Source organism: Balaenoptera borealis, assembly GCF_965194805.1.
Source record: "Balaenoptera borealis genome assembly, chromosome: 11".
Lineage (NCBI taxonomy): Eukaryota > Metazoa > Chordata > Mammalia > Artiodactyla > Balaenopteridae > Balaenoptera > Balaenoptera borealis.
Genome location: NC_138868.1, coordinates 388,718 through 402,640, shown reverse-complemented (window position 1 = coordinate 402,640; position 13,923 = coordinate 388,718). Strand labels below are relative to the sequence as shown.

General features: G+C 67.3%; 3 protein-coding genes across 13 annotated transcripts; all 3 read left to right on the top strand.

The window, feature by feature from the left end:
* The first annotated feature begins 684 nt into the window (after positions 1-684).
* On the top strand, positions 685-2,876 carry SCT (secretin). The gene is made up of 4 exons (XM_082340775.1): positions 685-947; positions 1,038-1,139; positions 1,220-1,312; positions 1,534-2,876. Exons 1-4 carry the CDS (start codon positions 853-855, stop codon positions 1,655-1,657), a joined length of 414 nt encoding a protein of 137 aa, XP_082196901.1. The 5' UTR covers positions 685-852; the 3' UTR covers positions 1,658-2,876.
* Positions 2,877-2,986: 110 nt separating this feature from the next.
* On the top strand, positions 2,987-9,335 carry CDHR5 (cadherin related family member 5). 6 transcript variants are annotated; one of them, XM_082340707.1, is made up of 15 exons: positions 2,987-3,155; positions 3,234-3,409; positions 3,791-3,841; positions 4,966-5,058; positions 5,200-5,301; positions 5,387-5,497; positions 5,600-5,770; positions 6,127-6,217; positions 6,356-6,453; positions 6,561-6,761; positions 6,866-6,979; positions 7,056-7,140; positions 7,227-7,745; positions 8,273-8,481; positions 8,800-9,335. In XM_082340707.1, the coding sequence occupies exons 1-15, from the start codon at positions 3,101-3,103 to the stop codon at positions 9,235-9,237; spliced, it is 2,514 nt and encodes an 837-aa protein (XP_082196833.1). In that variant the 5' UTR covers positions 2,987-3,100; the 3' UTR covers positions 9,238-9,335. The 6 variants fall into 6 exon arrangements, with proteins under 6 accessions (XP_082196833.1, XP_082196832.1, XP_082196831.1 ...); XM_082340706.1 differs by having other exon boundaries at positions 3,002-3,155; positions 7,368-7,745; XM_082340705.1 differs by having other exon boundaries at positions 3,002-3,155; positions 7,245-7,745.
* A 767-nt stretch (positions 9,336-10,102) lies between these two features.
* On the top strand, positions 10,103-13,616 carry IRF7 (interferon regulatory factor 7). Of its 6 annotated transcripts, none has more exons than XM_082340722.1 (9): positions 10,103-10,529; positions 10,810-11,034; positions 11,118-11,280; positions 11,375-11,582; positions 11,859-11,959; positions 12,057-12,261; positions 12,591-13,118; positions 13,190-13,308; positions 13,401-13,616. In XM_082340722.1, the coding sequence occupies exons 2-9, from the start codon at positions 11,015-11,017 to the stop codon at positions 13,566-13,568; spliced, it is 1,512 nt and encodes a 503-aa protein (XP_082196848.1). In that variant the 5' UTR covers positions 10,103-10,529; positions 10,810-11,014; the 3' UTR covers positions 13,569-13,616. The 6 variants fall into 6 exon arrangements, with proteins under 6 accessions (XP_082196848.1, XP_082196847.1, XP_082196850.1 ...); XM_082340721.1 differs by having other exon boundaries at positions 10,104-10,529; positions 10,654-11,034; positions 11,901-11,959; XM_082340725.1 differs by having other exon boundaries at positions 10,417-10,529; positions 10,671-11,034.
* The last annotated feature ends 307 nt before the right edge of the window (positions 13,617-13,923 follow it).

Below are 13,923 nucleotides of genomic sequence, written 5' to 3'. Positions count from 1 at the left end.
TTTAGGGCAGGGCCCTGGGTGGTACTGTCTACAACAGCAGACTCGTGTCATCGTACATTTGTCAAAACCCACAGAATGCACAACACCAAGGTGAACCGTACTGTAAATCATGGGTTTAGTTAATAATAGTGTACAATACTGGTTCACCAATTGTAACGAATGTCCCAAACTAATGCCCGGCGCTGGGGAGGCTGGGCACGTGCGCGTGTGAGCTCCTGTACTTTCAGCTCCATTCTTCCGTAACCCTAAAACTGCTCTCAAGAAAGTCTGCTAATTATCTTTAAAATGCATATAAAGTTTAACACAAGAACTACTGGTTTATAAGAAGTCCCCTTACTCGATTTGTAATTTATGTGTAAGGATTTCATGGGTGCTGGCTGTAAAAGGCCGGAAGCAGGCTCAGGTCTCCCGCCTCCAAAAATGCACCCAAAGGCCAAGGCGCCCCAGGCCCGGGTCTTGCGCGGCATCAGCCCCCTCCCCACCCCCACCCCCCGCCCCACCTGCCCGCCGCTCCCCCGACCCCCGCGCCCGGCGACTGGGAAAGGTCACTGCACGGGCCGACCCCCCGCAGGTCCCGCCCGCCGCCCCAGCGGGGGTCCCCTTGTCCCCGGTCGCCCAACCCCAGCGGGCCCGCCGAGGGGCGCCACCGCGGCGGTGGGGGCGGGCGGCCGGCCGGGGCGACAGCTGGGGGGGCGGCCCTGACCTTCCCGCGCGATCGATGGGGCGCGGCTCGGGCGGCGCGGAGCCGGGGCGGCGCTGACCCCCGCCCGCCCCGCTCGCGCTCCCGCTCCCGGGCGCCGCTATAAAGGGGCCGCGGCCCGACGGCCGCTCAGCCCCCGCCCGGCGCCCACCATGGCCACGCGGGCCCTGCTGCTGCTGCTGCTGCTGATGCTGCTGCCGCCGCCGCCGCCGCTCCGGGGCTGCGCCGCGCGCCCCGCGCCCCCCAGGTGAGCCCGCGGCCCCGGGGCCCGCGCCCGCCCGCCCCCACCCCGCCCCGGCCCTGACCCCCCACGGCCCCCTCCGCGTCCCCTCCGCAGGGCCCCGCGACACTCGGACGGGACTTTCACCAGCGAGCTCAGCCGCCTGCGGGAGAGCGCGCGGCTGCAGCGGCTGCTGCAGGGCCTGGTGGGGAAGCGCAGGTGAGGGGCGGCGGGACGGGGGGGACCTGCCGGGGGGGCTCCCCAACTCCAGACTAACTCAGACTTGGGGTGGGGAGCAGCGAGCAGGACACAGAGAACAGCACAGCCTGGACCAACTCTGCGGAGGGCCACCTCTGCCTGCTGTGGTCGGACGCGCCCACCCTGCAGGCCTGGTGAGCACCAGCCCCAGCCCCCCAGCCCCCATCCCCTGCCCCATAGCCTCCCTCCCTGGGTGGGGCACCCTAGGTCCCGGGCACAACTGGACACAGCAATGGCCCAGGGGTCTGGGAGGGTGAAACCATCAGCGCTGGTGACCAGAGAAGGCCCAGTTTTGCCAGGTGGGCAGCGGTCTCCAGCACCAAGCCCCCAACCCCTAACCTGGCTCTCTCTGCAGGATGCCCCTGAGGCCCCCCGGGGATCAGGCCTGGTCCCCCCAGGTGCCTCTTGGACTGAGGGCTGGGGTCATGCTGTCGGAGCCGGCCATCCCTGCTGCTGAGGGGATGCAGATGAGGCCCTGAGGAAGAAGCAACCTCCCACGGGGAGCCTGGACGGGGAGGGGGTGGGAGGAGGGGGGGTTGCAGGTGGCACCAATAAAGGAGGAATTCAGACCCTGGCCCTGTGAGCCTGCTCTGTGCGCCGTCTGGGTACCATCGAGGAAGCCGCTGCAGGGCAGGGCTGCCAGAGGGAAGCGGAGACCCGTCCTCGGGATTCTAGGACCGCGGCCACGCCCAGCTGCCCTTTCAACCTGGGAAGCCAGCGGGGAGCCTCATCGTTGCGCTTCCTTATCTCCTGCGCCATCCACTGAGCTCCCTGGAAGCCGCCCAGCGCCTCTGGCATCCACACAGCAAACATTCAGGGGCTCTGGGGGGGCTCAGATGTCTCCCAGCTCCTGCCCCGGGGGGCAGCGGTGAGGGGGCAAGGAGGCTCGGCCAAGCAGGAAGAGGCGACAGGCAGGACCCAGGAGGCCACTCCCCAGTGAAAGGACCTGAGCATGAGTCTTGGCTCCCGGTCCAGGCATGCAGTCTGGATGGGTGGCTTGACCTCCCGGGGCCTGTGAAGCAGGGCCGGTGATGACACCCTAAGTGCCAGGCTGCAGGAGGCCTTGTAGGACCACGGGCTCAGGGTTGCTCCGCGAAGGCGTTTCAGGCGCCCACGGCCTGGGGCCTGGAGGTGCGAAGGGCTCCGCCCGACCCGGCACAGCAGCCCCTCCCCCACCCAGTGTCCTCTCCCAGTTGGGGGCCTGTGCCATGGGCCCCTCACCAGGATGCCCCTCTGTCGGGACCCAGGGTCCCCTCCCACCAGCTGCCAGCTGCCCCGAAGCACTGCCATCCTTGTCACTGTGACCCCGCCCAGCCCCCTGGAAGAAGCCAGCTTGTTTCTGGGACAGGCAGGGGAGTCCCTAGGACACATATAGCCTTTCCCTTCCAGACCTAGAGGGTTAACTCGGGGAGAGGAGGTGGGCCCGGAGGGGAACACCTGTGGCCTGAACCTCCCGGACCGCCTTAGGAGCTGCGTCCACGAGGGTTCTGGCAGAGGGGCCCAGCAGAGGGGCATCCCGGGTTGGGGGGCAAGTACAGCAAACACAGAAGCCCACCCCAAGTCCCAGCCCCGGCCCGCCCAGGCCCCCGGTGCCCGCCCACCAGCTCTGGGTTCCTCTGTCTTAGGGTCTGTGGGTTGAGCCCATCAGCCCCTGCATGTGGCCCGGTTCCGGCCGGATAACCACCTGGTCTGCCCCTCCTGGCAGTTGGCGAGGCCTGGCCGGCGGCCGGCGGGAGCCCCCTTGGTGGAGGCCAGTCCTGTGGTTCGTCAGCGGCAGTGGTTGTAAAGGATCATAAAGTGGGGCGGCGCCTGGCAGGGGCGAAGGTCGCCCAGGCAGAGACTGCGCCAGCAACACAGCCGCTCAGAGGGTCCCAGACGCCAGCCGGGCTCGGACCCTCCCCCGGGGCCGCCTGCTTGCTGAGATGGGGACTTGGGCCCTGCTGCTCCCTCTGCTTGTGGCCGCGGCCCAGGCCCAGGGTACTGGGGGCAGTGGGAGGGGGGCCGGGTGGCAGGTGGCGGGCTGGCCGGCACCGACTCTTCCTCTCCAACTTCCAGTCTGCTCTGTGAACAAGACCTTCTTCGAAGTCAAGGAGAACACGAGTCCCGGGCTGCACCTCCTCGACATCTACGTCCCTGAGGGCCAGCAGGTGACCCTCGGACCCTCGTCCACCCGTTTCGCATTTCGGATCCAGGGGACTCAGCTGTTTCTCAATGTGACCCCGGACTACGAGGTGTGGATGGCGGGCCCAGGGCTGGCTGTGCCCATGGAGTCAGCGGGGGTGGCCGACCCTCCATGGGACCCAGGCGGCCACCCACACTCCTCCCCAGAGAAGGGCTCTCTGGGGATCTTTGGGTCTCAGTTTGCCCAGGGGGCCTCTCGGGCCCCCAGGCTTGGCTGAGGGCTGGCCCTGAGGGGGTGGGGCCCTCGGGGGACGAAGCTGCCTGGGCCCCGACGCGCTCTGGACTCAGCACGGATGACAGGGACCCTGGGCCAGCACCTGCTGCTCTCGCCCTCCGTCTCCTCACCTGTGGAATGGGGCGGGGGCTGGGCCAGCTGGCCAGGTGATTCCCACACCTGCCCGCACCCTCGCACACCTGCCTGCCCCCCACAGGAGAACTCAAGGCTGCAAGCAGTCCTGGAGTGCAAGAGGGATGACACTGTGGTGAGTCGGCCCCCCAGACCCCCTCCCGGCATCCCCACGTCCCCACCCTCCCCGTGATGTCAGAGGGCTCCGGCTTGGACCTCTGTGCCCTGCTCTGCCTGGCCCACGGTCACTCCCTGGTGACCTCACCCAGTGGTGTGTTTCAAGTGTCACCTCTGTGCCCGCAACGCCCACACTTCCTCCAGCCCAGACTGTGCCTTGAGCCGCAGACTCACAAAGCCGGCCCCGGAAGGACATCACACCCCACAGACACCCCCACCCCGAGATCCAAGGCCCCCCCAGAGGCACCTCGCCCTGCCAGCTCAGTCCTCACCTCCCCCTCCCCACACCGGTCCTCCAGCAAATCTGCCGGCTGACTGGGCCTCAGACACCAGCATCTTCCGGCTGGCCCATCTGTTCCCCTCTTGGCCCCGCCCACCCCAGTCCACTCTCCGAATGGCAGGAGAACGATCCTATCCGGTAAAGCAAGCAGCGGTCCCTGCCCTCCCAAATAAAGCGAATAAAGGCCCAGCGGCACGCCGCGCCCCCCAGCCCCCCACCCCGGCTGCTCCCTGTCACCTGCGCCCGCCTCCCTAGCCCCTCGCACCAGCCAGCTCTGTGGTCTCCCTGAGCCCCGTGGGTGCCCCCCGCCCGACGTCACAGCACACCACCCACAAATATCTCAGGATGAGCCTCTAGCAGACAAGGCCGCTTCTCCTTAGCGCGGTAGTGTTGTCACGTCCGGAAAAGGCAGGGCCTCCTCAGCAGCGCAGCACCCGACGCCCCACCCCCGCCCCCGAGCAGTCTTCCGCAGTTTCCGGCCAGCAAGGTCCGCCCGACGCAGCCGGTTGATGTTTTTCTCACGTCTCTTTCAACGTATGGGTGTCCTGATCTTCCGTGAGACTTATGCTTGTAGAAATTCGATTGTTTTGCCATTTTCCTCATTTGGGGTTTTGCTGGTCACGCCCCCAGTGCCTGCGTTAATTTTCTCCAGGGCATTCGCACCTTCTGTGCTTTTAAAAAATTACTTTCTGTTCCTTGTCTGTAACGCCTGAGCCCCAGGCAGAGAGCTGTCTTGGGAACTGCACCCCAGTGCCTAGACTGAGCTCACGCCGCTGGGCCGGGGACCCTCCTCCCTCCCCCAGGTGACCCAGCTGAGGGTGTTCGTCTCAGTGCTGGATGCCAACGACAACCCGCCCAGGTTCCCCTTTGAAGTCAAGGCCCAAAGGGTGCCAGAGGTGAGTGGAAGGGAGCAGCGGTGCATGCCATCCGGGGCACCTGGCGCCCGGGATGGGGGCCAGAGGGCAGAGGGCTAGTGGCCGGGGGTCTCACCCTGGGGGTCACGGGCGTGGCCAGACCGACCCCCCTCCGTCCCCCAGGACACTAAAGTGAAGGCCGTCGTCATCCCCGAGACAGAGCTGAAGGCCCAGGACCGCGACAGAAATGACATCCTGTTCTACACCCTCCAGGAAGTGACCCCGGTCAGTGCCCCCAGCCCTTCCCTTTGGGCATCCCCACCTCTGCGCGTCCTCCCGGGGTCCCAGGCTGAGTCCCCCACCTCCCCAGGGTGCCAGCGGCTTCTTCTCTTTGGTGGGTGCGAACCGCCCAGAGCTGCGGCTGGACCGGTCACTGGACTTCGACAGGTGGCCGAACATGACCTTCCAGCTGCTGGTCCGGGTGAGCAGGCCACTCCCGCCCTCGTCCCAGGCGCCCACGGCCCCACCCGAGCCGCTCCAGCCCCAGGCCCCCGGGCCTGACGGCAGGGCTGCGCTGTTGCAGGACACGCGAGAGGAGAACGTGGAGCCCAGCCACACGGCCACGGCCACCTTGGTCCTGGAGGTGCAGCCCGCCGACCTGCGGCCCCCCTGGTTCCTGCCCTGCACGTACTCTGACGGTTTTGTCTGCATCCACGCCCAGTACCACAGAACTGTGCCCACAGGCCACACACTGGTACAGGGGGCGCGGAGGAACAGGGCAGCGTGAGCATGGGCCTGGCTGCCACGGGGCCAGAGTCGGTTGTGATTTTCAAGCAAATGTGAACGATGTTTCGTAAACCAATCTTGCCCCACCCCATGGTGGCAAGTGGGACACAGGGCCTCTGAAATTCAAATGAGGAAACAGGGTCCAGCTGTCCTCAGGGCAGAGCCAGCCAGGCCCCTGGGACCCAGTGAGGGACCCCAGGGACCGAGCTGGGTCCCTGACTGCCCCCTGGGGCTACTCCAGATCTCCTTGAGGGGAGCAGGAGGGGCTGAGTGGAGGCCACGGCTCCAGTTCCACGGCGTACCCTTCCCTCCCTGTTCCCGCAGTCAGGACCCCTCATCCTGCATCCTGGGCCCATCTACGCCGTGGACGGGGACCGGGGTATCAATCAACCCATCGTGTACAGCATCATCAGGGGTGAGTGGGCACCAGCCCCCAACTTCTCTCTCCATGCAACACCCTGCCCCCGTCCCCACATGGGCAGAACCAGCTGGGACCCTGGGACCTCAGGCCTCCAGAGGGGGCTGCAGCCAAACCCTCCCGCCGTCTTCCCAGGAAACGAGGATGGCTCGTTCTCCATTGATGCCAACACAGGCAACCTCACCGTGACCAAGAGCATTCCCAGCCCCAAGACGTTCTTTCTGCTGGTCAAGGTGGGTGCCCGCACAGGGCCAGGTCTCCACGGGCCCTTCCTGGGCCCCTGGCTACAGGGCTCACCCTTCAAGGACCTGCTGGTCACTGCTGCCTCTCCAACCCCCAGGCCGAGCAGGCGGATCATGCCAGATACTCGGTGACCCAGGTCACGGTGGAGGCCCGGGCCGCCGGTGGGAGCCCGCCCCGCTTCCCCCAGAGCCTGTACCGCGGCACTGTGGCGCTCGGCTCTGGGGTGGGCGTGGCCATCAGGGATGCAGCTGCCCCTTCCCAGCCTCTGAGGATCCGGGCCCAGGATCCTGAGTTCCCAGTAGGCACCGCCTGGCCCCTGGGTCTGCCCGGCCTCCTGCCGTGGGGGGGTTGGAGCGGTCTGGGGAGCAGCCTGGGCTCAGGACTCACTGGGGCCACGTCCAGGACCTCAACTCGGCCATCACGTATCGGATCACCAACAACTCTGACTTCAGAATGGACGGGGAGGCCGTGCTCACTGGTGCTTCACTGGTGCACGCCGGGGTCTTCTATGCAGAGGTGAGAGGCGGGCGGTATCTCCGAGGGCCAGGGGTCAAGCTGGAGCCCAGGAGGGACAAGCCCCCTTCCTGCCCAGGTTGAGGCCAACAACACGGTGACCTCAGGCACAGCGACCGCGGTCGTGGAGGTTCGAGTCTCAGAACAGGAACCCACCCCCACAGGTGAGCCTCCCAGGGACCCCGGGTCGGCTCGGGGAGGGCTTCTTGCTAGGGGGAGTGGCGAGCCTGAGCCCTGGCCCTGGCTCCAGGCCCCCCCACGTCCTCAGAGACCGCAGGAACAACCAGAGCCTCGAGCGGCACCACGTCGGAAGCCCCCCGGCCCCCTGAGCCCTCTCAGGGGTCCTCCACGACCAGCTCTGGGGGGGACAGCGGCCCACACCCCTCCTCAGGCACAACTCGGAGGCCTCCGTCCTCCTCCATGCCTGGGGGGCCCCCTAGTGTGGGAACCAGCCCCTCCCCCCCGTCAGCTTCACCCAGTGGGGGCTCAGTGACCAGACCCTCGAGCGGCACCACGTCGGAAGCCCCCCGGCCCCCTGAGCCCTCTCAGGGGTCCTCCACGACCAGCTCTGGGGGGAACAGCGGCCCACACCCCTCCTCAGGCACAACTCGGAGGCCACAGGCCTCCTCGAAGCCTGGGGGGCTCCCCAGTGTGGGAACCAGCCCCTCCCCCCCATCAGCCTCACCCAGCGGGGGCTCAGCACAGACCTCGAAGCCAGGAACCTCTCTGCCAAAGTCCCCTGGGCCCAGCAGCACCCTCCGGCCCACAGGTAGCACCACCATTTACCCTAGTTACCCTCATGCTCTCTAACTCAGGACTCTGGGCGGTCGCTGTGGGGTAGGGTCCACCCCAGGTCGGCCCAGCACGACCATGGGGACCACGAAACCCCAAGGGGGGTCTGTTCTGGTCTGGCGAAGAGACAGGTCCCGGGGGGCCCCAGGAGGTAAGCTAGGGAAGGTGTGTGGAGGGTGGGGCAGAGGCCAGACTTAGGATCCAGCGACCCCCCCCCCCCCCAATTCCCAGGGCCATTCAGCCCACAGGCCCCGTGCTACCCTCAGCTCCCTGCCTGGCATGTTGGCCCCCTGCCTTCCACCTGGAACTGGCGGGCACTGACCCCCTCCCCGCTCCCAGCAGCCCGGCCTATCGGGGCTCCCTGGCGGGGGTCAGTGGTGCCCACTCCTGCAAACCTCACCTCCGGTGGCCAGGCCTAGCTTGCTCTTAGGGTGTCCCGAGCTTGCCCCGGGCTGGCCTGGGCGCGCTTGGGGTGGGACAGTGAGTGGGCAGCGGTGTTGCCAGCAGGGACGCCCGGGACCGGAGGAGGCAGCACGACAGTGGACGGCAGGCCAAGTGGAGGCCCCGCTGAGGACCGGCGCTTCTCGGTGGTGGAGATGGGGGCGCTGGGCGGGGCGCTGGGCGCGCTGCTGCTTCTGGCGCTGATCGCCCTCACGGTGCTCGTCCACAAGCACTATGGCCACCGACTCAAGTGCTGCTGCGGCAAAGCGCTGGTGAGGCCTTGGGGTGGGGGAACGGACGGGAGAGGGAGCGCTGGAGAAGCGGAACAGGAGAGAGGGCGGGCAGCAGCAGAGGGACAGCGGGGCTGGTGGAGAAGCGGCAGGGTGGAGAGAGAGGCCGCGCGGAGGCCACGAGTCCCTCCGGGAGATGGAGGGCAGAGGGGAGGAGAGACGGGGCGTGCACACCGTAGTCCCAAGATGGGGAGGAGGGCAGAGAGAGGCAGAGCAGCTAGCCGCCTGTCTCTGGGGGAACAGGGGTGGTCTGAGCCCAGGCCTGGTCTGGTTGACTGCTGGTTCCCGCCCGCCCCCCAGGAGCCCCAGCCCCAAGGCTTTGACAACCAGGCCTTCCTCAACAACCCCGACGAGGCCAACTGGGTGCCAGCTCCTAGCCCCTCATCCAGTCCCACCCCGCCGGCTCCCCCAGAGCCTGCACCCCCAGAACCCAAGCCCCCCAGCCCGGAGACCCTCCGCCGAGTCCCCGAGTCCCCTGCGGTGGCCCTGGATGGGGACGGCCCGGCAGCTGTGAGGTCCATCCTGACCAAGGAGCGGCGGCCTGAGGGTGGCTACAAGGCGGTGTGGTTCGGCGAGGACATCGGGGCCGAGGCCGACGTGGTGGTCCTCAACACGCCTGCCTCGGAAGTGGACGGTGCTGGCAACGAGGGCAGCGAGGGCAGCGGCGACGAGGGCGCAGAGGTGGGCCTGCGCGGGGGCGCCCAGCACGCGCCTGGCTCCGACTCCATCTACCTCTAGCGTGGCCGCCCCTCCTCTCCCGGCAAGTCGGGATCACCAGAGTCGGCTTGGTCGCTCTCCCCCAACTCCATTGCGCAGAATAAAGTGACATTTTCGGATCTGCGGGGACGCGTGGGGTCTGCCCCAAGGGGCTGCCAGTGGGGGTGGTCAGGACGTGGTCCATTCGCTCCCACCCTGCACTGAGTCCTCCTCAGAGGGACCGCCAGGGGTGCCGTGGGGGCGGAGAGGGGTGGGCGGGGTCGTTCCCTGCCCAGAGCGCTGGGTGCTGTTTCCCGTAAACCACCTGCTGCGCCCGCGGGGCTTCCCAGGCTCGGTGCCAGCTGGTGGCCAGGAAGTTCCTCTCCTTGTCTAACCACGGCCGACCCAACACAGAGATTCTTCCCCTGGGGGAGGCTGAGAAGCCACCCTCAAGGACACTCACTGGGGAGAACATGGGCCCGGGGACCTTCCAGGGGGTCACGCTCCCGCGTCTGTGGGCTACAGTGCGGGCAGTAAACACGCTGGGGCGCCTTCGGAGGCAGGTGGTCCAGGTGGCTGGGCTGTGACGGGCGGTGCGGGGTGGAGGGGGGAGGTTTGGCCCATTGCGACAGTGGCCTGCAGGCCCTGGGCCCCGGGCAGCAGGTGGGGCCAGTGGGTGCACAGGACAGAGGCTGTGGACGCGACCCAGAGCCACGGAGTTGGGGACCGAGCCCCCTCCACTGGCTTCCTCAGGGGCGGCCCTCAGTCAGGACTTCAGCCCCGACCACCGCCACTGTCCCTTATGCATCACTGGCGTTTTTTCCTCACGAAAAGGCATTTCCGATTCCTTTCCAAATATTTTAATCTCGACAGTGTTTGAGTATTCTTGCCTGGACAACTGTCACTGGTAAGAATCCGAAGAGCACAGCTGCATCTCCTCCCACGCACCCCCCTCACCCGCTCGTCTGCTCAGGGACCTGCCAGGTTTTGTTTCTGACCCTGGGGTCCCCAGCTTATCCCACTGCTTCTCCCACCACGTTGGTTGCTGGCGCCCCAGCCCCCCGCAGCGCTGGGCGAGGGAGGGGAGCGGCTGGACCCCGCAGGGGCTGTGCCCTGCAGCAGCCAGGACCCCAGTGCCGCCCCCGCCCCCGCCCCCGGGAGCACGTGACTTCCCTGGCCCCGGCCCCGCCTCCGGCCCCGGCCACCATAAAAGCGCTTGCTCCGCAGCCCCAGCGGTGGCAAAATTTCCCGCCCCGGCGGTGCCAGTACCAGATACTCGGGACTCTCGACCCACGCGGAGCGAGAAAGGCAGCGACGGCCGCGTCGGACCCCAGGTTCGCTCCGCGGAGCAGTGACCAGGAGGGGGCGGGCAGCGCGGGTGACGGCGTGGGGCACGGGTCCGGAACTGGGGGACCTGGAGTTGGGGGTTGCGGTGACGCGCGGGGCGGAGCAGGTTAGGTTTCGTTTTCCCGCAGCGCGCGGTTTCGTTTTCCTACGGCCGTTCCCGTCGCGCCCCCGCAGGGCCCAGCCTGGACGCCGGCTCGACACCTGTGGCCCCTCGTGTGCCCGAGGCCCCGCCGCATCTGTAGCCACACCCATCGCCTCCTTGGCTAGGACTCACCTGGGCACCGCTGTGGCCAGAAGCCCTCAGCTTCCATCTGTGACCCCAACACTTGGGACCCCAACACCGGGACTACCTGCGGAGATTCAGGCGGAACCCTCCTCTCACCTACGCCATCCCCTGACTGCCCCCGCGACCCCAGCCCTCGCTGCGGAGGGAGCCCCGCTCTCTCCACGCCCAGCCCTTGCGGAGGGAGCAATGGCCGTGGCTCCCGACGGGTGAGCCCGCCGCCCTGCCCGCTGCCGACCCCACGCCCCCGGCGGCCCGCGCGCGCCCTGACGCCCGGCTGCTCCGCCCGCAGGGGGACCCCGCGCGTGCTCTTCGGAGACTGGCTTCTGGGCGAGGTCAGCAGCGGCCGCTACGAGGGACTACGGTGGCTGGACGCGGCCCGAACGCGCTTCCGCGTGCCCTGGAAGCACTTCGCGCGGAAGGACCTGGGAGAGGCCGACTCGCGCATCTTCAAGGTGGGGCCCCAGCCCCGCCCGGGGCGGGGGAGGGACGGTCCAGGCCCAAGCCCGAGTGTCCGGGTCGCGTAATCCACTCATTCTCTCTCCCCAGGCCTGGGCCGTGGCCCGCGGCAGGTGGCCTCTCCGCAGCAGCGGAGGTGCCCGGCCGACCGCCGAGAGTGCGTTCCGAGCTTCCTGGAAAACCAACTTCCGGTGCGCGCTGCGCTGTACGCGGCGCTTCGTGATGTTGCAAGACAACTCGGGGGACCCTACCGACCCTCATAAGGTGTACATGGTCACCCCCGAGCCGGCGTGCGGAGGTGAGGAGGCCGCGGCAGGGCTGCCGGCAGGGAGACTTTGCTCTGTCCCGGGAGCAGCCGCTGGGTCGGATTTTCGGTTTTAGAAAACTGGCATGGGAGAGGCTGGTGCCAGATTGCTGGGGGATGGCGGGGCCGGGGTGAGGGCGTGTGGCGCGGCTAAGGGGGACTGGGGATCGCTGGGAGGAAGCTCATGGGCCTGTTGGGACCAGTGAAGGGGAAGTGCGGTTCAGCTTTGAGGAGCTGCCCAGGGATTCACACCTAGGTGTCCCACTCCAGAGTCTCAGGTCCAGTGTTCCCCCAACCCTAATTCTCCCTCAGAAAGCCCAGGCATTAGCCAGGGGGAGGACGAGGTCCTTGAAGATACCCCACCTACAAAGGTAAGGTCACTCTGCCCTCCTGGATCCCACCTTGGGGCTGCCCCCTTACTGGGGCTGGGGAGCTGCTTATTTATGCTGGGACTGTCCTCTCCTGCAGGATGGGCTTCTGGGGCCATACCTGGCAGCAGATGCTGGCGAGAGGCTGGGGCATGGGCTGGCCGGACTGAGCCCTGAGCCCTGTGCCCCAAGCCCAGCTGGAGATGCTGGGGACCTATTGCTCCAGGCTCTGCAGCAGAGCTGCCTGGAGGAGCATCTGCTGAAAGCTGCGTGTGGGGTGGAGACGATAGCCCCCGAGGCTCCTGGTGAGGGGCTGTTGGAGGGGGATGCTCTGCCCTGCAGGGTTCTGTGTGCCAAGGGGAGGGACAGGCAGGACAGCAGAGTCCCTGGAGAGAGAGGGCCCGGGGGAGGGGGGTGCCCAGCAGCGATGGTGCTGGCCAGAGGTGGGCCACCATCCCTGTTGGGTACAGCTGAGCCTCCTCAGGTCCAGAGCTCCCTGCTTGGGAGTTGTGCCTGCCACAGTGAATGTGGTGCCACAGCCCCAGGCCCAGGTAACAGGAGCTAGGGGACATGTGGAAGGAAAAGGGAGGAGCTGGCGGCTCCAGTGCCAGCTCAGGCCTGCCTTCCTCTCCAGACACAGGCCCACCCCCAGCCTCGTGGCAGCCCCGAGAGGCGGAGCCCTGCACCACAGCCTCCCCCAGTGCCTGCACCCTGATGGCAGGGCATCTGCACGTGGCTGGTCCTACCTGCTCACATCTCGGTCTGCACACACTGCCCAGCTTGGGGGCCCTGGACTTGACCATCACGTACAAGGGCCGAACAGTGCTGCAGGAGGTGGTGGGGCGCCCGAGCTGTGTGCTCCTGTATGGCCCCCCCGGTGTAGGTGGTGGGGCTTTAGAGCCCCAGCGAGTAGCCTTTCCTAGCCCCGCCGAGCTGCCCGACCAGAAGCAGCTGCACTACACAGAGAAGCTGCTGCAGCACGTGGCCCCCGGCCTGCAGCTGGAACTCCGGGGTCTCAGGCTGTGGGCCCGGCGCCTGGGCAAGTGCAAGGTCTATTGGGAGGTGGGAGGGCCCCTGGGCTCGGCCAGCCCCTCCACCCCCGCCCGCCTGTTGCCCCGGAACTGCGACACCCCCATCTTTGACTTCGGCACCTTCTTCCAAGGTCAGTGATGCACCTGCCCTGGGGCTGAGGGCCTCCCCCCACCCCCCCCTCACCAAAGCCCTGTTTTGCAGAACTGGGGGAGTTTCAGGCCTGCCGGCGCCGGGGCTCCCCTCACTACACCATCTACCTGAGCTTTGGGCAGGACCTGTCAGTGGGGAGGCCCAAGGAGAAGAGCCTGGTCCTGGTGAAGGTGAGGTGGAGGGTCCCTGGGGTGGGTGGGTGGGTGGGAGGGAGGGAGGCTGCACACAGCCCTCCCCCGGCCTGACCACACCCTCCCCGCAGCTGGAGCCATGGCTGTGCCGGGCATACCTGGAGGGCGTGCAGCGCGAAGGCGCGTCCTCTCTGGACAGCGGCAGCCTCAGCCTCTGCCTGTCCAGCTGCAACAGCCTCTATGATGAGCTGGAGCACTTCCTGGAGCACTTCCTGATGGAGGTGGAGCAGCCCGGCTAGGCTGGTCCCCCAACCCCTCCCGATCTAATAAAAAGGTCCCAAGAACCAGTGCTGGTGTCCTGACCAGGGGCAGGCTTGGGAGGGGCACTGTGGGTGCGAGCCTCACCCCACTTCACGGGAAGCCCGTGACCTGTGGGCCCAGGAAGGGAGCCCCCTGCCCCCCACCACGTAGGCCTCCTGTGCACACCCGCTCTCCTGACTTCACAGTGAAGAAACTCAGGCCACGCTTTAGAGCCAACAAACTCTGCTCCGAGAGCACAAGGGCCCCTCAGGACACATGTTCCCCCCTGGCCCCAGAGGGGGTAGCACCTGGGGCCCCTCCGCCGTGAACGGGGCTCCATCTGTGCTGCGCCCA

Coding starts and splice junctions, on each gene's coding strand:
- SCT (XM_082340775.1), top strand. CDS start 853: ATGGCCACGCGGGCCCTGCTGCTGCTGCTGCTGCTGATGCTGCTGCCG. Junction 948..1,037: donor GCGCGCCCCGCGCCCCCCAG/GTGAGCCCGCGG, acceptor TCCCCTCCGCAG/GGCCCCGCGACACTCGGACG. Junction 1,140..1,219: donor GGCCTGGTGGGGAAGCGCAG/GTGAGGGGCGGC, acceptor GGTGGGGAGCAG/CGAGCAGGACACAGAGAACA.
- CDHR5 (XM_082340707.1), top strand. CDS start 3,101: ATGGGGACTTGGGCCCTGCTGCTCCCTCTGCTTGTGGCCGCGGCCCAG. Junction 3,156..3,233: donor GGCCGCGGCCCAGGCCCAGG/GTACTGGGGGCA, acceptor TCCAACTTCCAG/TCTGCTCTGTGAACAAGACC. Junction 5,059..5,199: donor AGGCCCAAAGGGTGCCAGAG/GTGAGTGGAAGG, acceptor TCCGTCCCCCAG/GACACTAAAGTGAAGGCCGT.
- IRF7 (XM_082340722.1), top strand. CDS start 11,015: ATGGCCGTGGCTCCCGACGG. Junction 11,583..11,858: donor CCCCGAGCCGGCGTGCGGAG/GTGAGGAGGCCG, acceptor GTCCCACTCCAG/AGTCTCAGGTCCAGTGTTCC. Junction 11,960..12,056: donor AAGATACCCCACCTACAAAG/GTAAGGTCACTC, acceptor CCTCTCCTGCAG/GATGGGCTTCTGGGGCCATA.